The sequence below is a fragment of the Schistocerca americana genome, chromosome 5 (assembly GCF_021461395.2).
Source record: "Schistocerca americana isolate TAMUIC-IGC-003095 chromosome 5, iqSchAmer2.1, whole genome shotgun sequence".
NCBI lineage: Eukaryota > Metazoa > Arthropoda > Insecta > Orthoptera > Acrididae > Schistocerca > Schistocerca americana.
The window spans coordinates 38,664,738-38,692,620 of record NC_060123.1 but is presented as its reverse complement, the minus strand read 5'-3'; the positions used below and the strand labels follow the sequence as shown (position 1 = coordinate 38,692,620).

Here is a 27,883-nt window from a genome sequence, read left to right as displayed (position 1 = left end):
CATATCTCAGGTATCCTCAAACTCCAGTAATCCTTTACTGGACGCTGTATTTCTTTAATTATCCACAGTGTGTATGCATTTCATTTTGCTAAAGGTTGCTCCTTGAACTGCACGTAATGCTGCTGGATGCTTTTCCCATTGAATGAATCGGTCTGGCCATTCATTTGATTTCAGATATCTATTTTGGTGTGGTTTGTATCAACTTTTTTCTTAATACACACTTAAAACAGTCCAAAAAGACTGCAGATTATCACAATCTGATATTGTCTGAACTCTGAATATTAAAGTCTTAAGAACAGAATTATTCTGGGCAGAGTGGGGAAAACTTGCTCTAATTAAAGAAAGGTAAATATGTGTGGACTTTCTGTATATGGAATGGCTCTTGTCCAAAAATGGCAATTTCTCCATTTCTGCAATCGGCAACAAACATTACAATAATTCATCTAACTTTTTCATCTTCCTTTACACGGCTCCCAATTCTTTCCAAAGCAGGATCTCAGAGAATTTTGTAACAAAATGACTCAATACATTTCTTTTTGCCAGTGATCAGTTCAGTCCCTCCAGAGTCTCTCACAATTCCCTGACTTTTTCAGTACATTCAGTTTCCATGGTCTGAAGAATATTGCACAGATAATGCCACAACAGGCTGCAGACACATGAACGAATGCTTCATGCTTTGATCTCTTCTTCCTCTAAGAGTAAATAAGTACTAAGTTTTGCATCAACAGTGATTTTTGTAACAAATTGAAACATATGCTTCATATAATGAATCTTCTTGATGACAGACTTAAAGAGTACCGGTAAAATTCAAATCAGTTCTTATTTTCTGAGGTTTGCTTCATGTGAGTAACACAGTACTGGGCTTGTGATTGCCTTATCTTCTTTAAGCTTAGATCATCAAGAACTTTATATGATAATGATAGTGATGTAGTTAAATAAAAACATATTTAAAAGCACCACTTGCTGTCCAATCTAATCAAAACAGTTTACACGACCCTTCAGAGGGGCTGGCAGTGGCAAAAAGAGATTCAATAGAAGAAAAGACAATTTTATTTGTTTACCAAGGTGGAGGACATGATATTTACATCACATACTTATATTTTTAGTTTGTCCTTCTGCAGTCTCCCTGTCATACTTGACATCTGTCTTTTACATGTATTATAATGCAAATGCTTACAGTGCCATCCCTCCCACAGACATATCAAACTTTGAGTCCATTATTTGTCTATTACATTGTCTCACAACATTACTTCATCATATTCTCTATTCTCATTCATAAGTTACTGTCATCACTCTGAAAACTATGTAACAGACAAATATTTTTGCATACACTTACCTTACACATGACATAAACAGCACACATAAGGATCTGATCAAGATGCCGATCTTGCATGAGATCTGTCTGATGAATTATTGAATGTTCAAAACATGTCCAAATCTTTCTTTTCAGTTCTTTATCTGAGATATCCAACTGGGTGCAAAGCTCCTGCATGCGAACTGATGCTAGGTGATAAAACTGGAAATAAGAACACTGTATCACAGAAGTTGAAAGAGAATAAATGTTATGCAAATACAATTTATAGGCAGTTCTACTGTTTACAGATAAAACAGAAGAAAACTGATGCAGAAATGAAACACGCAAAAAATTAAAAATACTGATGAATCCCAAAAATACAAGCTTTAAATAAGTTCACTAAAATGCCAACATCAGAATAATGATGGGGACTAGATATATGCACAGACATTGACAGATAAGAAAAGTTACTCCAAATCCTGTATTTGTAGATGTACATGATACACAGGAACTGAGTGGAAATAACAGCAGACAATCATCACAGATTCAAATCTGTGGATTATACTGATAATGAGCTGATGATGAAATTCCATATGGAGGAAAAGAGGTGTTTCAACAAATTATAACAACGAAGTTAGTAATACACAAGGCACAAAATGGAGACAAATGAAACACTGCAGTATTCCATAATGAGAGACAGCGTTGTCACCTCTATTGGGTGCCAAACTAACAGGTTTCACTCAGCTTTCAAAAACTGCATTTTCTCACAAGATGTATTCTATTATTGAGTCACTTGGGTATAACACTTACAATTCTCAATCTATTTACTCCACCAAATGTTTCATAGAAACATGTGCAAACTGTAAGTACCACATAAAAATAAACTGTAAGATTACTTTAGTGCAGGACACCCAAACATTACGAAAAGTAAAATGAGAACAATATTTCATGTGCAGATGACTAGGTGTAATAATAGAGTGGCAAGGAAACTCTAGCAGGTTGCACCAAGTATATCAAATGTGTGTAACGTAATTCGCTTATCTTGATATCTGTTGGTGAAAACAGTTTTAAACATCTTCAAGAAGAAAATACCAGTGCACAATCTGACACCTCCAGCTCAAAATGTCATGCAGACTTATAGGAGTATAAGTTTATCAAGTTAATAATTTAGGAGTAAAGTAGAAATGTTGAATCAACAGGTACACAAAACAGAATGAAAACTTTGCTAGCTTTCAGATGAATCTTTTAATGAGCTTTTCTGTGCAGTTACATAGTGCCAGTTGAACACACAATGCTGGGACTGCCGTTCAGCAAGTAGACTGGAGTGCCACTCCACCCTCTATCCAACAGTCTCTCATTCCTGTGTCCTGTAATCCCCTCCCAATCCACTCATCCACGTCATAATCATGTTCTGTGCAAACACACTGGCTCCGGTAGCATTCTCATCCTGTGCAACTGCTGCCTTTCCCTCATGCATTCCTATCCTGCACATGTGCTGCCTACCTCCTAACTATCAGCTACCCTTCCCAAATATTATCATCTTGTTATATAGCGATTGTATAAAAATAAAAGAAATTAATTAATAAACTCTGTATTTTGCATTAGATTAGATTTTGGTTAGACTATGTGCACTCCACCTCCAAGCTCGTGTGCAAGAATCAACAGATGTGGTCAACAAAGTGTTGATGACAGGAGTTGCTGCTGAGTACTGCAGACTTCAACAGTGGGTACATGAGACATAGAAGAAAATTACTCGCCCATTCAGTGGTAGGCACATTTGGTGAGAAACCAATGTCCAACATTTGTAGTTCTACTCACTGCACATCAAAGAACAGAGGCAAGTATTGGTAAAAGAACATTGCTGTTGGGATCTCAAAATATGGTTAATGATCACCTAGGCTGGTGAGCCTTGGCACACCTTCGTACATGCCAGTGGAAGTGTGGACGTACATACTTAAAAATACAAGAAATGAACACAAGAATCGATGCACTCCACTTGCCTACGCAACACAGTTTATCTTGGTGGCAGAAATATTCCCATGTGGAGAATGTTAACACTGGATTAAGCGATATAATTTACAAGTCTGCCGTCACTATGCACCAATGAACGAAAGAGCACCTGGCAAACAACAAACCTCCTCAAAGCTCCTGAACTTTTGTCAATGGTTTGAGGAACATGCTTCCTCAGGGGCTTGAGGATGCTTGCATGCCACCTCAGTACCACTATCAAATCCTTTTTATTCACCTTCTAATCACATTCTCAACCCTCACAACATCCATATCCAATGCTATGCTCCTTCTCAGCTCATTTACAGTTCACATTTTTATGCATGCAGGGAAGTTAATCCTAAACATAGCCTTACAACAAATCTCTTTAGCCCATCAGTGGTAACACCCACTTCGTCAAAGGGAAAGTAACCTGTGACACGTATGGCATTTTATTCAGCCCATCAGTGGTAACACCCACTTCGTCAAAGGGAAAGTAACCTGTGACACAACCTGTGGCATGTATGAGATTTTATTCAGCCATTTTACATCAGAAGAACTATTAAGCTCACAGTGTAAACAAACAGATATAGGCAGACTTTTACTAGTAACAATACCCTGTTGCAGATCTGATCTCCGTGACTTGTTTCATCATACTGGCATATAACACATACATATACTATGCTGATTATTTATTCATTTGGGTTTGCTAAAGTACTTCACATATTTTTGGATAACACAGGAGCTCAGTACACTAATGATGTTGACACTTCTCGTTTATGCATACTTTTATTGGCAGTGAGCTATTGTTTTGTATAATATGATAAGTTCTGTAAACTCCCTCTGTGATACTTCACGAGAGTATGGAAGATACAACAAAAATTTATTCATAATTAATGATTAAATACTGTTGCTTATTTTCTGTAATAAGTTAGGACTAGATAGTTATTATATGCAATATATTCTTATGCGGAATTTCTTCAATAAGATACTCTTGTTAAGATAAATTCTCCAAGAAACTTTTAAAGCTACGAGAAATAATTTCTGGCCAGTATTTACACTCAGGAGAATGCCAGTGCTGCTGATAGACACACATAAAAGTACACGCACTATCCTAGCTTTCCAAATTAATTATTTCTTTCTTCGGGAGGAGAGAGGGGTGGACTGGGAATGGTGAAAAAAGATGTACAAGTCACTCACACCCCAGGGTGAGAGAGACCCACTTGTTATGTGTTGTGAGGATAATGGGAGATAAGATGAGGAGGTCGATAGTACACTGCTAATAACTGTGCTAACTCCAGTTTAGAGACAATGAGTAAAAAATTGATTACGAGAAATGAAAGGTCCAATTAAGCACTAGAGAAAAGAAAGGGGAAGAGGGAGAGAGGTGGGCAGGGGGAAAGTGAAAGAGATGATACATTGATCAGGAAGGAACTAATAGTTCCAAAAGCTAATAATAGCTTTTTTCACTTTTAAATGTGTCTTGTTGGCAGTAGTGGAAATGAACGCAAGTACTGGCCAGTCATTCTGTGTCTTCATTATTTTATAGTTTTCTCAAGTGAAATTTAGTTTTGATGGAATCATATACCTGTGCATTAATACATGTTAACATGAAAAGATTATGATAAAATTTCAGTGACAATAAAGTAATTATGAAATAGAATTTCTGGGCAGTGCTTACCTTCTGGAGAGACGTCAGTACTGCTTACAAAACATACAAAATTACATACACTTTCCTAACGTTTTGGAGAATGGCAGGTCACTCCGACTTAACAGACATGGATAACAGAAAGGGGGGGGGGGGGCGATGGGTTAATGGAGGTTAAGTCCAGGAAGAGGTCAGAATGCAGGTACGCACCAGAAGGCCTCATCACAAAAGGTGAGACCCTATGTGTTTATTGGCAGTACTCATATTTTTTCTAAAGGTAACTACTACCCAGTAATTGTGTCCCATAATTCTATTATTGTCAGTGAAAGTTCATTACAATATTTACATGCTAGTATGTATAAATGCAAAACTATACTATTCTATTAAGAGGAAAATTCATCTAGAAACAATAAAATTACGAAGACACAGAATGGCTGGCCAGTACTTACCTCCTTCAAGTATTTTGTGTCCTAACAGCAACTACAAGTACATTCTTGACTTGAGTAAACAATTATAGTGAAACCTCAACATTTACACTTTTCAAGAGACTTTAAAAAATGATGTAAAATGTGGGGAAATGTAAAATATGGGAAATAACTTTTTAAGTAGTAGTAAAAATTATGTGTAGGATCCCTCCTTGCATTTTTTTACTTTATGTATGATATTTGTATGTAATAGGCATCAAAATACTCATATGTGGCTTGTTTATTGTCTAATAAAGATTATCTGGATTTATTATTACGTTTACCACTGGTGTAACTGGAACTAATAACTGTGGGAAGTAGAAATGTTTGACTTAATTTCATACATCATAATCGATGATTTTGGTAAGCCTGCTATTAGGGCAATCATTATTTAAGTACTTAAACACTACACCAGTTATATATTTTCGCCATCTTGGCACGTTACATTTCGAGTATTTATTCTCATTGTCAGGTTAAATATTTGCATAAGTATGTTTTGTGATGTTTGCACATACATTGTTCTGTATCTCTTGTACTGTAGCCGTCGTTTTGAGGTTATAAGGTACTGTGCCTCCTCCATTATGCAGAAAACCACAAACATGTAAATCATCATGCACATTGTTTGTGAAACATCACAAAAAAAGCTTAAGTAAATATTTGCACTTGACAATGAGAATAAATTCTCAGAATGCATCTTGACAAGGCACATGGAAAAAAACAGATAATTGGTGCTATGCTTCGTTATTTAAACGAAGGTGGTTAATTCAAACCAAAAACATATGAATGCATGGTTTTGCAGTGATATGTACTGATAAAATGCAGTGTCCGACCATGACAAGTGGTTTAAAATTCACAAGCTTTTGGCCAAGTACTCCTTGCCCATTTCAAGAGGTGACTGTCTTTTGTTATCTGCTACCATCCTCATAGTCACTGGTGCATGGTCCATGACCATAAAAGGTAATGTTTTCGTTGCGAGCCTGCCATACTCGCTTCAACTTTCCGATGGCTGGGTCCCACGCTAAGCTTAGCTGCAAGTCATCAACTTTAGTGAGAGCGTTGCCACAAATGTTTACCTCTATCGCTTCATTTATTACGCTATCCCAGAAACTATTAATCCGTGTAATAACAGATGTCTTGTCAAATACAATATAATGTCCATTCAAATGCCATACAATGTCCAATGCACTGAAGGCGAAAGCATCTCGTGTTCTACACAGCGCTGTTGAACAGCACACATAGTCTGTCCGACATAAAACTGTCCACAGCCACATGGTATTTTATATACCGCTGGCGTCCTGAGGGCTGCAGTGTCTTTCACAGGCATCATGAGCTGTTGAATTTTTCCTGGAGCCCCGAAGACCAAATCTATTTTATTCCTCTTTAAGAACCGGCCAATCTTCCCTGTTACTGAGCCATAGAACTCTTGCTTTTTTCTGTCCTCCTTGGGGTCCTTCTGCTTACATGTCCTCAGAAATATGGCTTGTGAAATATTGTGGTGATTGTAGCCATTTTCCTTGAACACTTTCCATAAATTGCTCAGTTCCTTTGGCAGGTTTTCAGCATCTGAGACAACTTCCTCTCGATGCACGAAGGTCCTCGGTAGCTGTTAGTGTGCAGATATCGGTCCACGTGGGTTGAGTTCTGGTAAATAATGTGGCTCAGACATCCATTTGTTTTGGGTGATGAGGATTCAAGGAACAGCAAAGCACCACACATCTGTATCTCCATCCTGAACTTTATGTTGTCATGGATATTGTTGTTGTGGTCAGAGAATTCTCCCAGCTTTTCATGTCCATGAGGCCAGAAAACAAACGTGTCTTTGATCTAACGATAAAAGCGACTAGGCTTTGCAGGAGCCATGTTAAGGGCAACGTCCTAAAAGTAATCCATAAACACATTATCTATTACTGGAGTTTATCGGCTCTTCATCACAATGCCATCCATCTGGCTAAAATATTCTCTATCATACAAAAAATACAATGAGGTCAGAATGTACTTAAATAACTGGGAGAGCAGATCTATAGAATCATTTATGGGAATACACTTGAATAATGACACCACGTTAAAGCTGCCATAATATCTCCTTCTCCAAGAGAGAGGCATTTCATCTGACTGATCAAGTCAGTCGTACTCTTGATGTAGCGCACACTGTGACCAACGTGTGGAGTAAGGAGGCTGGCCAAATGTTTCGAGAGTCTGTATGCCTGTGATGCAATGGTGCTCATGATTGAACATAAGAGTTGCATTTTTCTTATGAAACTTTGGACGGTCATACACTGTAGGTGGTCTAGGTGACTGACGGAGGAGATTTTTAATGACATTCTCTTCCAGTGAAGACCTCTTGAGAAGCTCAGACATCTTCCTCATTATTATTGCGTCCCTTGGTAATTTTCGATATGTCTCCTGCTACAGCATTAACCGAATCTTTGCATCATAGTTGGCTTGCTCCATAATGACGGTTATATTGCCCTTGTCAGCTGGCAGGGCTACAAAGAGAGGATTGTTGCAGAGTTTGTTAAGACCATTACCCTCACCTGTTGTCATGTTAAAGGTTGGAGGTTTGGATTTTAAGGAATGTGGCTCATTTCTCAACTTTTTTTTCCTGCTGTTTCATTGGGCGTCTTTTGAGCTGCTTGTTCCACACTACTTATTAGGTTAGCAAAATGGGTACTCCACGGCAATGGTGCAAAACTGAGTCCCTCCTTACGACTTGACATGGCACCCGCGACGATGTTTTTCATTATCATATTGCTAATGGAGCATTCTGTTGTTTTCTGTTTTGCTCCACGGCATTGCTGTGAAGTGGGCAGAATAGAAAACAACAGAACACCTCGTTATCAACATGATGAAGAGAAACATCAATGCAAGTGCCATATAGGCTCTTATGAAGGAACTTAATTCTGCACCATCTCCGCAAAGTATCCTTTTCACCGATCTAATAAATGGTGTGGAACAAGCAGTTCGTGAGATGCCCAGCGAAACAGCTGAAGACATCTGTCGAGAACCCAGCATCAGTCTTTCAAAATCTAAGCCACCAACCTTAAACATGACAACATCTGTGCATAATGGTCTTAATGAACTCTGCAATGATTCTCTCTTTTTGTAGTCCTGCCTGCTTAAAAGGGTAATACAGCTCTCATTGTGGAATGAACTGACTATGACGCAAATATTGGGTTGGTACTGGAGCAGGAGACCTATCAAAAGTTACCAAGGGACCCAATGTCTAGAATAGCGAAAGCAAAAGAGCTTCTCAAGAGGTCTTCACTGGAAGAGAATGTCACTAAGAATCTCCTCCCTCCTACACTGGATGACTGTCCAAAGGTTCACAAGAAGAACACATCTCTGTATCCCATCATAAGCACCACATGATCGCTGACATACAGACTATCGAAACATCTGGTCAGCCTCTTTACTACACACGTTGGTCAATGTGTGCACCCCATCAAGAATACGATAGATTTGAGGAGGAGATATTATGGTCAGCTTTTTTGATGTGGTGTCATTATTTGTGGATTTATTTAAGCACACTCTGACATCTTCATATTTTTTGTATGCTAGATAATATTTTAACCACGCAAATGCTATCTCAACAGAAAACCAATTAGCTCCAGTTATAGCCAACCTGTTTGATATCCTCGTCCACTGTAAAGCAAATGGGTATCTCAACCCCAGTGTTTACCGGACACCCATCCATCCACCCACACAGACAGACAGATATCTGAATGCTAACACCTACCACAATCTGGCACCTAAACATTCTGTTCTGAGGATTGTGGTGCATCAAGTGGAAGGCAACTCAGACACTGAAAACTTAACAAAAGAACTGAGCCACTTACGCGTAAGTATTCAAGAAAAACAGGTACAACAACTGCCAGATTTTGCAAGTGATCTTTCTGAAAACACATAAGCAGAAGGACCCTGAGATAACCCCCTCTTAAAGAGGCAACCGGTCATCAGGGCTCCAGCTAAAATCCAACAACTCACAAGGCCTGTGAGGGATCGTGTCAGAACGCCAGCAGTATACAAAATACCATGTCGATGTGGACAATTTTATGTTGGACAGACTGCATACTATTGAATATCACTATGTAAAACAAAAGAGATGCTTTCGCCTTCAATGTCCTGAGAAATCAGTGTGAGTAGAGCATGCTCTACAAAACGGACATTGTATTGCATTTGACAAGACATCTGTTGTTACATGGACTAATAGTTTCTGGGACAGAGCATAATAAAATATATGATAGAGATAAAAATTTGTGAGAACACCCTCAATAAAGAAGGCGAGCTGCCCTAAGCATAACTTGGAACCCAACCATCAGAAAGTGGAAGTGAGCGTGGCGAGCTCGCAACAGAAACGTTACCTTACAAGTCAATGGAGAGAGCACCAGTGACATCACAGAAGGCAGTGCTGCTGTATCAGGACAGTAACAGCAACCAGAAGACATTCAACGTGTGACAATGGCTGAGAAGTACTTGGCTGAAAGCTTTTCGGTTTTAAACCACGTGGCATGGCTGGAAGCTTGAGAGAATTTTGCTACAAACATTTGAGCAATGCAAAGGACAGGCATCTAGGGTCAACAATTACCGAGCAATCAGACAGATGTGTCTACGGCCACACTACCACATGATCCTTTGTGAGCCAAGGATGCCCATTTCTGCTGTTTAAAGCCAATTCAAGGCAACAGGGAATTGTAGATTTATCACAAATACATCACTCTTTTTAACAATTTGTTATAATTAAATATCAGTTCATGACATATCAGCATTAAAAAGCATTCAGATTATTGTTTAAACATATACAGCTTAGCACAGTGCGAAGAGTGAGGCAGTACAGAAGCAGAAGGAAGTACGTTCGAGTCGCACAATGTAATAATCCCCCCCCCCCCCCCCCCCCCATTTTTGTCTTTGTAACATAGTCTTGGACTTCATTATTAAGGTACTAAAAGAATGTTTTGCAGTATTCGATTTTATTTACATATATCACCACCTTCCCATATGATCTAGAACTCTGGCTATGCTACACATCAGTGACAACAACCAAGATTTCAGGAGGGAGGGGAGTCAAATACTATGTTTCCTAGACCCTTTTCATACAGCACAGTTTCGCTGATATCTGGCTCTCCAATTGTGTATGAATCACATAACGTTTTAACACATTCTTTTCAGCAGTGACATTCAGCTGGAATTGTGAGCTTTCCAAGTGAATTTCCTTATGTGATATGCTGCAAACTACAGATGAAGAGCAACAGGCAGATCCCATATTTCTAGAAGACATTACACCCACTTGCAGGCTGTTAAAAAAAGGTAGAAGTGCATGGAATAAGCCGGCAGATATGTGAGTGGCTCAAAGACTTCTCAAGTAATAGAACCCAGTATGTTGTCCTTGACAGTGAGTGATCATCAGAGTCACGAGTATTGTCAGGAGTGCCCCATGGAAGTGTGATAGGACTGCTATTATTCTCCACAAACATAAATGATTTGGCAGACAGGAATCTGCAGTTGTTTGCTGATGATGCTGCGGTGTACTACAGAAAGGTGACGAAGTTGACTGACTCTAGAATACAAGTTCACTTAGAAAAAATTTCTGGTTACTGTGATGAATGGTATCTAGTTCTAAATGGAGAAAATTTTAACTTAATGCAGATGAGTAGGAAAAACAAATGCGTAATGTTTGGATACAGCATTAGTAGTGTCCTGCTTGACACAGTCACATCATTTACATTTCTTTGCTTAACACTGCTAAGCTATATGAAATGAAACAAGCATATGAGGATTGTGGTACGAAAGGCAAAGGGTCAACTTTGGTTTATTGGGAGAATTCTAGGAAAGTGTGGTTCATCTGTAAAGGAGACAATATATAGGACGCTAGCACAACCTACTTTTTGAGTACTGCTCAAGTGTTTGCAATCTGTACCAGGTTAGATTAAAGGAAGACATCAAAGCAATTCAGAGGCAGGCTGATAGATTTGTTATTGATATGTTCCAACAACACACAAGTATTAAGGAGATATTTCGTAAACTCAAATGGGACTCCCTGGAAGGAAGGAGACATTCTTTTAGAGGAACACTATTGAAAAAAATCTAGAGAACCCCTATTTGAAGCTGACTACAGAATGATTCTCTTGCCCCCAACATACAATGCACATAAGAACCTCGAATATAAAATATGAGGAATTACGCCTTGTATGGAGGCATACAGACAGTCATTTTTCTCTCATTATATCTGCGAGTGGAACAGAAAAGGGAATGAGTAGTAGTGGTACAGGGTACCCTCCTGGTGACATTTCAAATCAACTGCAAGACTTGCAATTTGGCCCAAATGGTGCCTATCGGGGTATACTTGGCTCCTATAGAACACACAAAAAAGTCCTCTTAAGCTGCATGACAGGACACCTTTAAGTCCCTGTGCATACTGCTCAGAATTCACAGTGGATGGGCAGGCTTCACATTAGCCAGCAATTACATTTCTAAACAATAGTCAGCCCTCCCTGTGGATTAAGAGAATGTGAAATAGAAACCTTAAATAAAGGCCTCCATTGCAATTACACACACACACACACACACACACACACACACACACACACACACACACACACACACACACACACACACACACACACACGCAAAAGCTCGACTCACAGACACATGACCACAGTCTCTGGCTGGGAGTCCAGACAGGGGGCAGCAGCGCATTAGATTAGTACTTGTTCCATAGATCATGAATACGACACTTCGTGATGATGTGAAACGTGTCAGGTTAATAAAAGGTGTCTATACAAGATACTACATTAGACAAAATATTACATGACACTTAATATTTTTAATTTTTTTTTTGTGGGGGTTGGGAAATTACCCACTTACTATATACAAAAATTCATCTAGTGAGCAGGAGGATCTTGGATGAGCTCCAGCAATTATTCTGATTACACGCTGTTGTACAATGAACACTCTTTTACTCAATGATGAGTTACCCCAGAATATGATGCCATACGAAAGCAGAGAATGAAAATACGCGTGGTAAGCTAATTTACTCAGATGTATATCGCCAAAATTTGCAATGACCCTAATAGCATAAGTAGCTGAACTCAAACATTTCAGCAGATCCTCAGTGTGTTTTTCCAGTTCAACCCCTCATCAATGCATACACCTAGAAATTTTGAATATTCGACCTTAGCTACAGATTTCAGATCGAAGTCTATATTTATTAATGGTGTCATTCCATTTACTGTGTGGAACTGAATATACTGTGTTTTGTCAAAGTTTAATGAGAGCCTATTTGCAGAGAACTACTTAATGATTTTCTGAAAAACACCCTTTACAATTTCACCAGTTAATTCTTGTCTGTCGGGCGTGATAGCTGTACTTGTATCATTGGCAAAAAGTACCTGCTTTGCATCTTCGTGAATACAGAATGGCAAGTCATTAATATATATTAGGAACAGCAGAGGACCCAAGACCAAACCTTGCGGCACCCCATTCTTGATTGTTCCCCAGTTTGAGAAATCACCAGTTTTTTGCACATTATGTGAACTGTTTGCTTCAACTTTCTGCACTCTTCCTGTTAGGTATGATTTAAACCATTTGAGCACTGTTCCATTCATACCACAGTACTTGAGCTTATCTAGAAGTATTCCATCATTTACACAATCAAAAGCCTTTGATAGATCACAAAAAATCCCAACGGGTGACTTCCAGTTACTCAGAGCATTTAATATTTCATTAGTAAAAGTATATATAGCATTTTCCGTTGAAAAACCTTTGTGGAAACCAAACCGACATTTTGTTAAAACTTTACTTTTACAAAGGTGTGAAGCTATTCTACAATACATTACTTTTTCAAGAATTTTGGATAAGGCAGTCAGAAGAGAGATTGGGCGGTAGTTGTTGACATCAGACGTATCCCCTTTTTTACGCAGTGGGTTAACAATGGCATAATTCAGTCTATCTGGGAAAATACCTTGCTTCAGAGAGCTATTACATATGTGGCTAAGAATCCCACTTATTTCTTGGGAACAAGCTTTTATTATCCTGCTGGAAATGCCATCAATTCCTTGTGAGCTTTTATTCTTGAGAGAGTTTATTATCTTCTTAATTTCAGAAGTAGAGGTGGGTGGAATTTCAATTGTATCAAATGGTGTGATAAGGCCTCTTCCATTAACTGCCTTGCTTCTTCTAATGAACACTTAGATCCTATTTTCTCTACAACATTTAAAAAATGATTATTCAAAATGTTTTATTTCTGGCTTGTTGTTTGTCAAGTTTCCATTCGCTTTGATGGTAATGCCGTCATCCTGAACTCTTAGTGGTCCTGTCTCTCTTGTAATAATATTCCAAATTGTTTTGATTGTGTTATCAGAGGTATTAAGCTCACACATGATGCACATGCTTCTCGACTTTTTAATAACCTTTCTTAATGTAGCACAGTAGTTTTTATAATATTTGGCTGTTTGTGGGTCATTACTCTTTCTTGTTGTTAGATACAGTTCCCTTTTGTGGTTACAAGACATTTTTATTCCTTTAGTTAGCCAAGGTTTTTTGCATGGTTTCTTATAATTAGATTTAACTACTTTCTTGGGGAAACAGTTTTCAAATTCTCTTACAAGTGTATCATGAAATAAGTTATATTTTAAATTAGCATCGGGTTCTTTGTACACCTCATCCCAGTCTATCTGCTGAAGATTTTCTCTGAAATTTCCAATTGTTGAGTCATTAATTGAACGCATAACTTTGGAGTGTAGTTTTGAATTACCAACTGGAGCTATGTCCTACACTGTAACTAGCTGAGCACCATGATTAGTAAGGCCATTCTCAACAGAACAAGAATTTATGTTTTTAAACTTATCTTGGTCTATAAAAGTGTTATCTATCAATGTGCTGCTGTCCTTTACTACCCGAGTAGGAAAATTAATGACAGCTGTCAAATTGAAAGAACCGAGCAAGACTTCCAGGTCATTCTTCCTACTAAACTCTTTCAGTGAATCAACATTGAAGTCCCCACAAATAATAATTTGCTTTCCACTGTCTGACAGATAGCACAACAAGGCATCCAAGTTTTCCAGCAATAAATGAAAGTTTCCTGAAGAGGACCTATATACTGTTACAATTATAAAAGAGCCCTCCTTCAGTTTAAGTTGACAGGCACATGCTTCTATTTGTTCCTCTAGACAAAACTTTTTTGTATCCAAGCTTTCTACATAGTGATAACTTTTGACATATATGGCAACTCCTCCTCCCACTTTATTCTCTCTACTCATATGTGCAGCTAGTTTATAACCAGTGATATTTACCTTTTCCATATCAGACACAATGTGATGCTCAGACAGGCATAGTATATCTATTACATTATCACATTCAATGTCATCTAAACAAACCAGGAGCTCATCTACTTTATTCTTCAATCCCGGAATATTTTGGTGAAACATGGTAACATTATTTTTTACTTTACTCTTGTGAGAATCTACTTTTTTCTTTAGTCCACCAATATTTTGGTTAAATATGGTAACATTATTATTTACTTTCCTGTTGTGAGAATTTTGTGAGTTTTGGACCTCTTTAGCACCTGCCTGCCTGAACTTCTCATTGGACACTGATATTAGTCTAAAAAAGAGGTACATCAATGAGTACTAGTGTCCCCCCCTTATGAATTTCGCTAACAACCCTGCCAATTTACCCTTCCCTTTCCTATTGAGATGTAGGCCATGCCTTGTGAAATCCCCCCATCAATAGCATCGACAGGAACTAATCCAATGACTCACAGAGTGGCCGCCCTACGCAACTGATCCGACCCCATATTTACCCTCCTGACAGAGTGGTTCAACTGGGGCTGATCATGCCGCATGAAAGCGGGCACCAGCCCAACATTGGTATGGGCCATTGCCGAGGCTATTTTCACCAGGTCACACTCAATGCTGTAGCCCTGATCCCTAACAATACTGTTTCCCACTCCACCCACTATCATCACATGATCCTGCTTTGTGAATCACTTGCACAAGAACCTATATCCTCTACCACCTGGCTAAGACTTGCACTTGGCTTTAAAAAAGTTTGTGACCTGTCACCTAATTTTTCCTGCAAAATCTGGCCCACACCTCTTCCATGGCTGCTACCTAGCAACAGAACTTTCCTCTTCACTTTCTACTTTTTTTGAAACAGTTGGGTTTCCTAGTGAGATTCTGTTGCATCTTAACTACATCTACTTCTACTGGAGCCTCTTCCATACTTAACTGTGGTAGCAAGGCAAATCTATTGGTTGTGCCAATTGGGGAAACTGTCAGACACTGTCCTCATTATGTAGCCCGTTCCCAGCTACCACTTCCCACCGCTGTTTGCCCTCCTCCCCCCTTAAGCTCTTCAGTTCCCCCCTCGCTCTGTCCAAATCAGCCTGAAGGGCTCTAATTTTCTCTTCCTGTTCAGCTGTAATCCTATCTCTTCAGCAAACCCTGCAAGAGAATGGAAGAGTCTCGTTTGCTACCCCAATTCCCACGCTGCTACAATTTCCCCAATGAAACCACCTGTCACAGCAGCTGCACAAAACCCCCGAACTAACTTTCCTAGTGCAGCTCACACACTTAGTATCCATGGTAGTTTGGAAATTATTTAAGAGATTTACTAAGTGATAACAATAATATATTAAATACAGATGCAAAAGGACACTAAATATGTTTTGGAAACTAATATGTAAGTAAACTATTACCAAATGCACTTAAATTTGTGGCATAACACTAAATTTGCACGATCAATAATTAGGCCTAAACAGCCGAATGCAACAAAAAATGATGGGAGAAGCAACTGGATGGTGGGGGTAAGAGGAGGATGGGGTGGGGAGGGGGAGAGGTAGTGGGGTAGGGGTGGAGGACGGTAAATTGCTGCTTGTGGCAGCATATAGGAACAAGGTGGGATGAGGGTAGGGAAGCTAGGTGCAATCAGCAAGTCAGGTGGAGGGTTGGGGGAGAGGGAGTGAAGGCAGCTTAAAAGGAGAGAAGTAAACAGACTGTGGGTGTGTTGGTGGAATGGAGGGCTGTGTAGAGCTGAAATGGGAACAGGGAAAGGAATAGGTAGATACAGAACAATGACTAATGAAAATTGAGGCTAGGAGGGTTATTGGAATGTAGGATATATTGCAGTGAGCGTTCCCACCTGCGCAATTCAGAGAAGCTGATGTTGGTGAGAAGGATCCACAGGCTGTGAATCAGTCACTGAAATGAAGAACGCTGCATTGGGTAGAGTGCTCAGCAGCTGGGTGGTCCTACTGTTTCTGGCCCACAGTTTGTCGGTGGCCATTCATGTGGACAAACAGCTTGTTGGTGGTCACGCCCATGTGGAGTGCATCACATTGGTCGCAGCTTAGCTTGTAGATCACATGACTGGTTTCACAGGTAGCCCTGCTGCTTGTGACCAGACTGGAGGAGGAGGAGGAGGAGGAGGAGGAGGAGGAGGAGGAGGTGATGGTAGTGGGAGGATGTATGGGACAGGTCTTGCATTTAGGTCTATGACAGGGATATGAGCCATGAGACATGTGGTTGACTGCTAGGGTTGTGTAGGGATGAACAAGGTTATTGTGTAGGCTTGGTGGGCAGCAGAATACCGCTGTGGAATGAGTGGGAAGGATAAAGGGTAGGACATTTCTCATTTCAGGGCATGGTGAGAGGTAGTTGAAACCCTGGTGGGAAATGTAATTCTGTTGCTCCAGTCCAGAGTGGTACTGAGTAAAAATGGGAATGCTCCTCTGTAGGCAGATGGTGACACTTTGGGAGGCGGTGGGTGACTGGAGAGAGAAGTTTTTGTAAAGGTTGGGAGGATAATTATGGTCCGTGAAAGCCTCAGTGAGACCCTTGTTATATTTCATGAAAGACTGCTCATCAATGCAGATGCGATGGCGACAGGTGGCTAGGCTGTACAGAAGGGACTTCTTAGTACGTAATGGGTGGCAGCTGTCCAAGTGGTGGTTGGTAGGTTTGATATGGATGTAGTATTGATGTAGCCATCTTTTAGGTGGAAGTCAACATCAAGGGAGGTGGCTTGTTGGGTTGAGACGGACCAGGTGAAGCAAATGGGGAGCAGATATTGAGATTCTGGAGGAATGTGGAAAAGAGGTCCCCATCGTCAATCCAGATCCGTAGGAGTCATGAATGAATCTGAACCAGGTGAGGGGTTTGGGATTCAGGGTGGTTAGAAAGGATTCCTCTAGATGGCCCATAAATAGGTTAGCATAAGATGGTGCCTTGCAGGTGCCCACAGCCATACCCCAAATTTGTTTGCAAGTGATGCGTTCATAGGAGAAGTAATTGTGGGTAAGGACATAGTTGGTCATGGCAACAAGAAAGGAGGTTGCAGGTTTGGAATCTATCAGGTTTGAAGAGGTGGGAGGTGGCAGCAATAGGCGACGAAGGCCTTTTTGGCAGAAAGCTTACTTGTGTAGCAGTCTTTTGGCAGAAAGCTTACTTGTGTGACAGTCTTTTTACTGTGCCTACCTGCGACTCAGCATCTCTGCTATATGGTAAGCAGCAACTTCACTTTTCATATGATCATCATTATTCCATCCTGGATTTTCGATTGTTTAACCTTAAATGAAGTAAGAAGCGATGAGCAAAGTACCCAGATGACAAATAGTTACCAGTAACCATTCAACAGTGGCAAGTGGCTAAAGAGATTTCTCCGAATGAAGCAGTCTGCACCACGAGCATCTTTTGTGACAAGACCTGACCAAAGTTTGTCTGTTTGTAGAGGAATAGCCACGGGCAGAAGTGACTATTCCATTACATGGCACTAGTGTGTGTGTGTGTGTGTGTGTGTGTGTGTGTGTGTGTGTGTGTTTTGCTCTGAACACTATCAAGTTTTCTTTCTTTTTTGTGTGACTGTCGATGCCTTACACTTCTGCTTTGTGTGACTGTCGATACCTCAACACTTCTGCTTTTCGGTGAGCGGTCTCCTTTACTCTCAAGTACTTACATCATACTGGAACTCTCCTACAAAATTATTAGCTATCCAATATGTCCAGAACACATACATACCTTTCTAAAAAACAAGCCTAATGATCCAGTTCTTCTGGGTTTTTTGTCCCTGTTTGCTTGTGCTTGCTGCTGCTGCTGCAGCTGTTGTTGTTGTTGTTGTTGTTGTTGTTGTTGTTGCTGCTGCTGCTGTTGTTGTTGCTGCTGTTGTTGCTGCTGCTGCTGTTGCTGTTGTTGTTGTTGTTGTTGTTGTTGCTGCTGCTGTATCTGTGCCATGACAGTTGTGGGCACAGAAGATTGTGCTTGTATAATTACACTCCCTGTGCCTGGCACATATGATATGGGAATGTAACGCTGCCCATTGTCTCCTTCAATAGCTGTGAATATAGAGATAATGACAGTTCAGGAAAATCACAGTTTACTTTAGTAAATTACTTTGAAAACTGGATGAAGATTTTATAGGTACCCTGTAATTGTTAGTGTCTATAGGGTCTCCCACAACTCCTATCAAACATTTCTGAAGGTCATGGAGGGGACTTGGCAAATTAAAATTTCACATAGTTTCACAAACATACAAATGGTACGTTTTCATGTCACAAGGACTACTAGTATGAGATTTAGAAACCCAGACCATTTTTGTTTTCATTGCCAGATAAGACTCCAAGGCGAAACCTTTGTTTTGCAACTTCATGAAGTGTGAAGCAAGATGAAGATTTTGTGGGTATCATCTAATTAATTTAGTAGTACTGGCTCTGCAATTAACACACTATAATAAGGCTCTGCAATTAACACAAAGTAAAATTTAATTATTTCTACATCTCCTCAACAATAGAATGGCACAATGTGTTGTTTGACTGAGTATGATGCACTGTTACATTACATAAATTGCATGACCTTTGTGTGAGATCAATGAATAAATTTAACTTTGTGTGAGGTCAACAAGTAAATTTAAGAGAGTTCTAAATTTGTTATTTCTACAATAGTGTATACTTTAAACCAAACAATGGAAACTCCAGGTTGGAATATCAACAATGTAGGAAAAGACAGATAGCTATTTATGGTAAAGATGACACATTAAGTTGCAGACAGGCACAATTAAAAGACACTTACACATAATCTTTCGGCCACAATCTTTATCAGAAAAAGAAACACACACCTTTCATTCACACAAGCGAGCACACCTCACATTTGCACGACTGCTAACACCGGCAGCTTGGACCAGAATCAATGTCAATAACAGCCAAAAAATCATAAAAACTCCTTGATTCCCAGAACGGATGAACTATCTATACATGTATATCCTCAGTGTGCGAGTCCTACTTGAATGTGACCAATTTTTATACTGCTCAAAGTTATCCATTAATTTGTGAGTTCATGTTCAGCTTCAGGAGGTTGCTGTAATTCAGCTGGCAACTCTTGTTACACTTCAATAGCTTCACAGTCCAAAAATAGCAAAGAAACATTAGCAACTTTGAGGAGAAATTATACTATGCATACTTTTGTATGGCAGCTGATGATGCAAATTGTTACTATGCCCCATATAAAGCATGCTCTATTTGTGAAGAAGAGCCCAGACAATGGCCTCAAGGTTCTTTTAATCTATAGATACTTATGATTTGGCGGAAATCTTGGAAACACAGTAACTGTTGCTTTTATTCGTCAGATATATGTAGTTGAAATTTTAAAAATAGAAAGTGAGTTTTACACAAATCTTTACCCCATCTACATGACTACGCTGCAATTCATAGGCAAGTGCCTAGCAGACGGTTCATTGAACTACTTCCCCATTATTTCTCTACCATTCTGCTCTCTAACGATAGGTGGGAGAGCAAACACTTAAATCTTTCTGTGCAACCTCTGATTTCTCTTGTTTTAGAACAATGAACGTTTCTCCTAATGCATGGAGGTGTTAACAAAATATTATCGCATTCAGAGAAGGAATTTGGTGATTGAAATTTTGTGAAAATGTCTCCCCACAATGACAATGCCTTTGTTTTAATGACTGTCACCCCAACTCTCATATGATGTCCATGACACTCTTTCCCCCTCTTTTATGATAATACAAAACAAGCTGCCCTTTTTTGAACTTTTTCTATGTCCTCCATAAATGCTATCAAGGAAGGATCCCATACCGCACAGCAATACTCTAGCAGAGAATGGACAAGGGTAGTGTAGGCAGTCTAGTGGATTTGTTCCATCTGCTAAGTGCTCTGCCAATAAAACGTAAGTCTTTGGTTCGCCTTCCCCACAACATTATCCATGTAACTGTTCGAACTTAAGTTGTTCATAATTGTAATCCCTAGTTATTTAGTTGAACTGACGGTCTTTAAATAGTGTGATTTATTGTGTAACCAACATTTAGCGCATTGCTTTTAATAATCATATGGATGACTTAGCACTTTGCATTATTTAGAATCAATTGACACTTTTTGCATCTTATAGATACCTTGTGTAAATCATTTTCCAAATGGTTTTTATCATCTGATGACTTTACAAGACAGTAGCATAATCTGCAAACAATCCAAGAGGAATTCTCAAAACGTCTCCTATTCTGTTTATATAGATCAGGAACTGCAGTGAGTCTCTTACACTTTCTTGGGGAAAACCTGTTTTAAGCCATGGCTTTCCGTCAATTACTATGAACTGTGACCTTCCTGAGAGGAAATCAAGAATCCAGTTGCACAACTGAGATGATACTCCATATGCAATTTGATTAGAAGCTGCTTGTGAGGAATGGTATTAGAAGTCTTCTGGAAACCTAGACATTTGGAATAAATTTGAAATCCCCATCCGAGATAGTATTTACGTCACTATCGCACAGAGAAGGCACAGACTGTCAGCATACTTTACAGATGACCAGAATCTCTTTGGATTTTCTGCCAGGCTTTGAAACAAAGTTGTATTATGGAAACTATTATAAGCCTCTCACATTGAAGTTCAGACTAAATTTCAAGCTTCTGTGAAAGATCACCAATCCTGGTGATTTTGCACTCATTTAAATTTGGCACGCTTTCTTTGTTGTTCCTGCAACAGTGTTCTGACCTTTCTGACCTGTTTTGTACAACATGGGGGATCAGATCCATCTTTCGTTAATTTATATGCATAAATCTCTGAACTGCTGTAATTAGTATTTCTGTGAATTCAAGCCACATCTGGTCAACACTTTCATAGTTGGTTCAGAAGGAATGGAGACTGTCTCTTGGGGAGGCACCAAGGTAACTTATCTACTTTATTAGATATACAGGGTGTTACAAAAGGTACGGCCAAACTTTCAGGAAACATTCCTCACACACAAAGAAATAAAATATGTTATGTGGACACGTGTCCAGAAACGCTTACTTTCCATGTTAGAGCTCATTTTATTACTTCTCTTCAAATCACATTAATCATGGAATGGAAACACACAGCAACAGAACGTACCAGCGTGACTTCAAACACTTTGTTACAGGAAATGTTCAAAATGTCCTCCGTTAGCGAGGATACATGCATCCACCCTCCGTTGCATGGAATCCCTATGTGCTGATGCAGCCCTGGAGAATGGCGTATTGTATCACAGCCGTCCACAATACGAGCATGAAGAGTCTCTACATTTGGTACCGGGGTTGGATAGACAAGAGCTTTCAAATGCCCCCATAAATGAAAGTCAAGAGGGTTGAGGTCAGGAGAGCGTGGAGGCCATGGAATTAGTCCGCCTCTATCAATCCATCGGTCACCAAATCTGTTGTTGAGAAGCGTACGAACACTTCGACTGAAATGTGCAGGAGCTCCATTGTGCATGAACCACATGTTGTGTCGTACTTGTAAAAGCACATGTTCTAGCAGCACAGGTAGAGTATCCCGTATGAAATCATGATAACGTGCTCCACTGAGCGTAGGTGGAAGAACTAAAATGAGCTCTAACATGGAAATTAAGCGTTTCTGGACACATGTCCACATAACATATTTTATTTCTTGTGTGTGAGGAATGTTTCCTGAAAGTTTGGCCATACCTTTTGTAACACCCTGATTTTGTGTTTATTTTTGGTGGGTTTAGATGTTATGGTATTCAGTCTTGCAACAATAACCTTGTTGTCATTAATCCCTGAATCTGAGATCATGCTCCCTACTTGCTTAAGAATATTTGTTGCTAAGAGATCAAGTATGTTTTTTGCACTTTGCACTTTGAGTACACTCTTGATCAAATTACACAAAATAATTTTTGGAGAAAACTTTTAGTACACTTTTGGAAAAAGTTTTTGGTCTACCAACAGATCTGAACAAGTATTTTTGCCAACATTATGAGGATAGATTAAAGTCACCACCAACTATAACATAATGAGTGGGGTATTTATTTAACATTATACGCGAGTTTTCTTTTACCCTTTCAGCAAACGTATCATCTCTGGGTTCAGCAAAAGGAACCACATATTAATTTATCCCAGCTGTCAAATGTAACCTCTACCCATACTCACATGAACTATCTACTCCAATTTCACAACAATATAAACTACTTCTAACAGCAACAAACATGCCACCACCTCATGTGTTGAGCTATCCATTCTGAACACTGTTAGGTCCTTTGCAAAAATTTCTGCACAACTTACCTCCAGCTGTAGCAAGCTTTCAGTACTCGCAATGATTTGAGCTTATTAAGAGGAACCCTCCACTACGACTCTATGATGCAAGTCAAAGAACCTCCAAGACTACATGGTCACAGAACTGTCTGAGTCTTTGATTCAGAAGCTATGCTTGGCTCTGTATCAAAGTTCTGCAATCGGCCCTGCCAACAATGCTACAGAGCCTGATGAGCCAAGTATAGTGAAATCACTGAGAAAAAAAGGTATCAGATTCTGAAGAAGACTGACAGAGATGTTGCACAAAACAATATGCCCAAGGGATTCACACGAGATGTACTCAATGATGTAATCAGAGACTGGCAATATCATGATTCTCTTGCTGTTCTACTCTTTGAATTTCTTCTATTCAATGGAGTACAGATGGCAGCTGCAGTGTAACACATGTTAAGTTCAGCTCGCGAAATTTAGTTGAATTCGAAGGTGCTCTCGCGGGTGGTGTTTTCTAGTACCAGTGGAAATTGTGTAAACAACAGTGTTCTGGGCAGTAGTGCAATTTTTTTCTGTGCTCCGCCAATATCTTCGAGAAAATGGTAAACAGAAGAGTGAACAGCAGCGCATCCAGCAGCGGGGAGGCAGCAGGTGTGGCGGGCTCGCTCTTGGCAGAAGGCGTGGCCGCGGCTCCCGGTATAGCGGAGCTGGTCCGCTCTGAGGTAAACGCTGCGCTTGGCGATAAAGACAATTTTGTTCTGATAGCAGGCACTATATCCGATACAGTAACGACAGCAGTATTGGCCAAAATGCGTGAAACTGTTGAGGCCAATACTGTCGAAATAACAGTACTAAAAAAGTCTGTCTCTGAATACGAGAAAAAGGCACGAGAGTTGGAAGTAAAACTATCTGCCACAACAAACGATCTAGAACAGTAGCAAAGGCGAAATAGTGTACGACTGTTTGGAGTAGCAGAAAATAAGGAAGAAGACACAGACAACCTGCTTATACAGGTTGCACGTGAAAAAGTAGGGGACGAAGTGACTACGGCAGACAGTGACAGGAGCCATCGGGTGGGACAAAAACTACCAGGTGCTACCAAACCTTGCCCAATAATAATTAAATTTGTCTCATACCGAAAAAGGGCAGAGATTTTTACCCAGAAGAAGAGGTTAGCAAGGACAGGGCTTACAATAAGGGAAGATCTGACACACAAACGGCTAAAGATTTTAAACAGTGCCATATCCCATTTCGGTCTTCAGAATGTGTGGACTCAGGATGGCAGAGAAATCATTAAGACAGCATCTGGAAAGAAGACAGTCACAAACATGACAGAACTGAATAGTATTAAGTGAAGCTACTCAAGCCAAAAGGGCAAACTTAACACCATTTGCAAATTGTAACAGTCCTTACCCATATTTGTACCTTCAACTAATTGTTTTTGTAATTGTATTAACTTTGCACTATTTTTTATACCTGTAGCTCTAACGTTTACTTAATTTTAGTTACTGCTAATACTTTTTTTTTTCATTTTCTCAAATTATTTTCTTCCATTCCGTAATAGTACCATTGCAATTATTAGTCTCTCCTTTAGTTTATTAATCACCCATCTCTTCGGTTTAAACTGTTCATAGCAAAAATTACTATCAGTATCACTTTAGCAAATTGCAATCTAATTGTAGCTTCCTACGATAACCACTATCAGTATCACTTTAGCAAATTTCAATTTAATTCTAGCTTCCTACAATAATCTAATAGTTATTAAGCTTACTTCTCTCTGCTGGCAGCATCGGCCTCTTAAATCACTCCCCTTTCCCTTATTTCCACCCTAAGCTGTTTCAAACACACTAATTACATATCACCTCTTACGACAGAGCATACACAGTGACACACAGCCGTCACTATTTTGGCCATATTCTCCTTGCACCAAATATCACTAATCCATTTTCTATACTCCAGCAACCTCAGGAAATCTCTTGTGGTCGCCTTTCTTTTGGCACTCGCGGAGTCACAAACAGGGCGCTCAAAATCTCAGACACCCCTGTGTTATGTCACTTCGCGGAAGCAGCGGCCAGTGCCCCTCGCGGCAAGTAGTGCCTAACAAAGGGACAAACCAGTCTGCCACCCTACTCCAGGCTGCTCAGCGGAACGCGTCAGAGCTTTTAGTAGCGCACTGCAACATCCAGTCTTTACCTGCACATTACGAAGAACTTAGCCTCCTCTTCAACCAACTAAACTACCACGTAATCCTCTTATCCGAAACGTGGTTAAAACCACACATATCCTCTGCGTCTATTCATCTCCCAGGGTACACACTTCTTAGGGCAGACAGATCAAAAAAGCGAGGTGGCGGGGTCGGCGCATATATACGAACAGATCTGAAAGCGAAAGTCTTATGTACGTCAAACCCTGCTGAAGAAAAAGAGGCTGAATTCATGTTCATTGAAATAAATATAGAAAGTCGGAAGTTCTTCACTGGCGTCGTGTACAAGCCACCAAAAATACGCTCAATGAGTTCCTTTCAGTCTGAATTACATTCACTTCAGTGTCAATACGAACATGTCATTGTAACGGGCGACTTGAACATAGACCTGCTAAAAGACACTCCCTCTGCAACAAACCTAAGAAGATTGTTTAGTTGCAATAGCATGAACATTCTTCCATTACAACCTACACACCATACGGCGAACAGTCACACTCTTATAGACGTGATCGCAACGAAACAGACTGACAAAGTAAGAGATGTTGGTCAAACATTGGCCCCTGGCCTCTCAGCACATGATGTATTATTCCTGGCCTACTCTGTGCAGCCCCCAAGGATCAAATCGCGTTACATTACTTGTAGGAAAATGAAACGTATTGACCTTGACGCTCCAACAGCCGAATGCTCAGAAATCTCATGGCATCAAATAATCAGAGAACCTACAATCGACGGCAAAATTAATGAACTTGGTGATAAACCCACTGGCCACTATGACAAACATGCACCTGTATGCACCTGTGTAAGAAAATCTCCTGCTCCATGGCTGACAGCTGAATTACGTCAAATGATGAATAATAGGGATGCTGCCCAAGGCATTTCAAGGCAGATCCAAAACCCGAGCGTTTCGAAGAATATAGAAAGCTACGGAACAGAGTGAAACAATGCATTCGCAATGCTAAAATCAGGCATGCCTGCTCCCTTGTATGCAGTGATCTGACGCCCACGACTCTATGGAAGAATCTCCGTAGCCTGGGGGTCAGAAAGGCAAAATCGGGAACTACTTTCCACGTCTCAGCTAACGAATTAAATGAATTCTTCTCTGCACCTCTGAATACCCACACGGCTGATAATTACCATCCACAAGAATCCCCAAACAGGATAACTAACAACGATACCTTCCATCTGAAACATGTAATAATAAATACGGCAAGAAAAGCAATAATGAGAATCTCTTCTGAGGCAATAGGCAATGACAGTATCAGTATAACCATGATCAAGAATGTTGCCGATATCTTAGTACCTGTCTTAACTGACATATTTAATTTTTCCCTCGTGAACGGAATATACCCCACTGCATGGAAAAGAAGCATACCGTATTTACTCGAATCTAAGCCGCACTCGAATCTAAGCCGCACCTGATAAATGAGACTCGAAATAAAGGAAAAAAAACTTTTCCCAAATCTAAGACCCACCTGAAATTTGAGACTCTAAATTCAAGGGGAGAGAAAAGTTTTAGGCCGCACCTCCAGATCGAAACAAAGTTGGTCCATTGTAATATGAGACACAATTTAGGTCGAATGAATGACGATACAGCTACAGTAGTTTGGTTTGAGTCGTAAGTTTAGCAGTTAAGCTTTACCAGGTAGCCATTGCTATGCGTCAGGCGCTCCGTCCGTATTTATATGGGTACCCTTCCTTTTTCACGTGCTTCGTCTGGTTTGAATCAATCGCTTATTTTACTTTGATCTGATAAGTGCCGTTTTCTTTTTTATAAGTGTTTACGTCACTCTAAGCTGAAGATGCATTACTGTACTGTGTCATGCATTGTTTGTCGCATTCTGATAGTGCGTGTTTACGGCCTGTCGCCGCTCGCAGCAAGGCTTGCTCTTGTGCGCGCTGCCGCCGCTTACAATAAAGAGGAATCGCCTCATTAGCGAAACAATGGCAAGAGACTGCTATTTGTTGTTACTTACACTGCTGCTTTCCTTGATAATGATCAACAAGTCCCAAGTAATAGACTGCGTATAATAGAACATGTTCTGAACGAGAGTTAGGCGAAAATTTTTCTGCGTTTGAAAATCTTTGCGGCCGCTTCTTTAGTACATCAAATTCTGCACAGAAATTAGAGCCATCTTAGATTCAAATATCTAGTCAGTTGCCGTGCTTCATTTCTTACGGTATCACTATTAGGCATAAGAATAATACGAATATAAACATGACACGATACGTATATTCTTTGGCGTTTGCTGTTGTCCCACTCTAGTTTCATAATTTATTAGGCAGACAGGATTTAAATGAGATAGCAGCAAACACAAAAGAATACATGGCAAAATGTTTATAATCGTATTATACTTATGGTGAAGAGAATACTGCATGTGATTCACATTTCATCAGGCTTCTATAAGCAACCATCTCTTTTCACAGATACGAAAAAATTCAGAACGTGGCTGGCTCTGAGCACTATGGGACTTAACATCTATGGTCATCAGTCCCCTAGAACTTAGAACTACTTAAACCTAACTAACCTAAGGACAGCACACAACACCCAACCATCACGAGGCAGAGAAAATCCCCGACCCCGCCGGGAATCGAACCCGGGAACCCGGGCGTGGGAAGCGAGAACGCTACCGCACGACCACGAGATGCGGGCTCAGAACGTAGAGTTGGCCATATTGACAAACATCCCAAACAGTCTTGTCAGTCGGATTTTCGCAGTACATTGAAATTGTGCTACATTCGAAGATGAACAATATGGAATTTGTATTTACTTCGTTGGATAATGTATGAAAATGCAGTG

At 40.0% G+C, this 27,883-nt stretch overlaps 1 protein-coding gene across 2 annotated transcripts in view; it reads right to left on the bottom strand.

Annotated features, from left to right (window-relative positions):
* The window catches only part of LOC124615826 (retinoblastoma-like protein 1), a 173,145-nt gene that overhangs the window by 18,986 nt on the left and 126,276 nt on the right, over positions 1–27,883 (bottom strand). For both annotated transcript variants that reach the window (XM_047143971.1, XM_047143970.1), the window contains exons 13-14: positions 18,403–18,716; positions 1,337–1,516 (exon numbers count right to left, since the gene is read on the bottom strand). In XM_047143971.1, the coding sequence (XP_046999927.1) occupies positions 1,337–1,516; positions 18,403–18,716 (494 nt within the window). The remainder of the gene's footprint in view (positions 1–1,336; positions 1,517–18,402; positions 18,717–27,883) is intronic.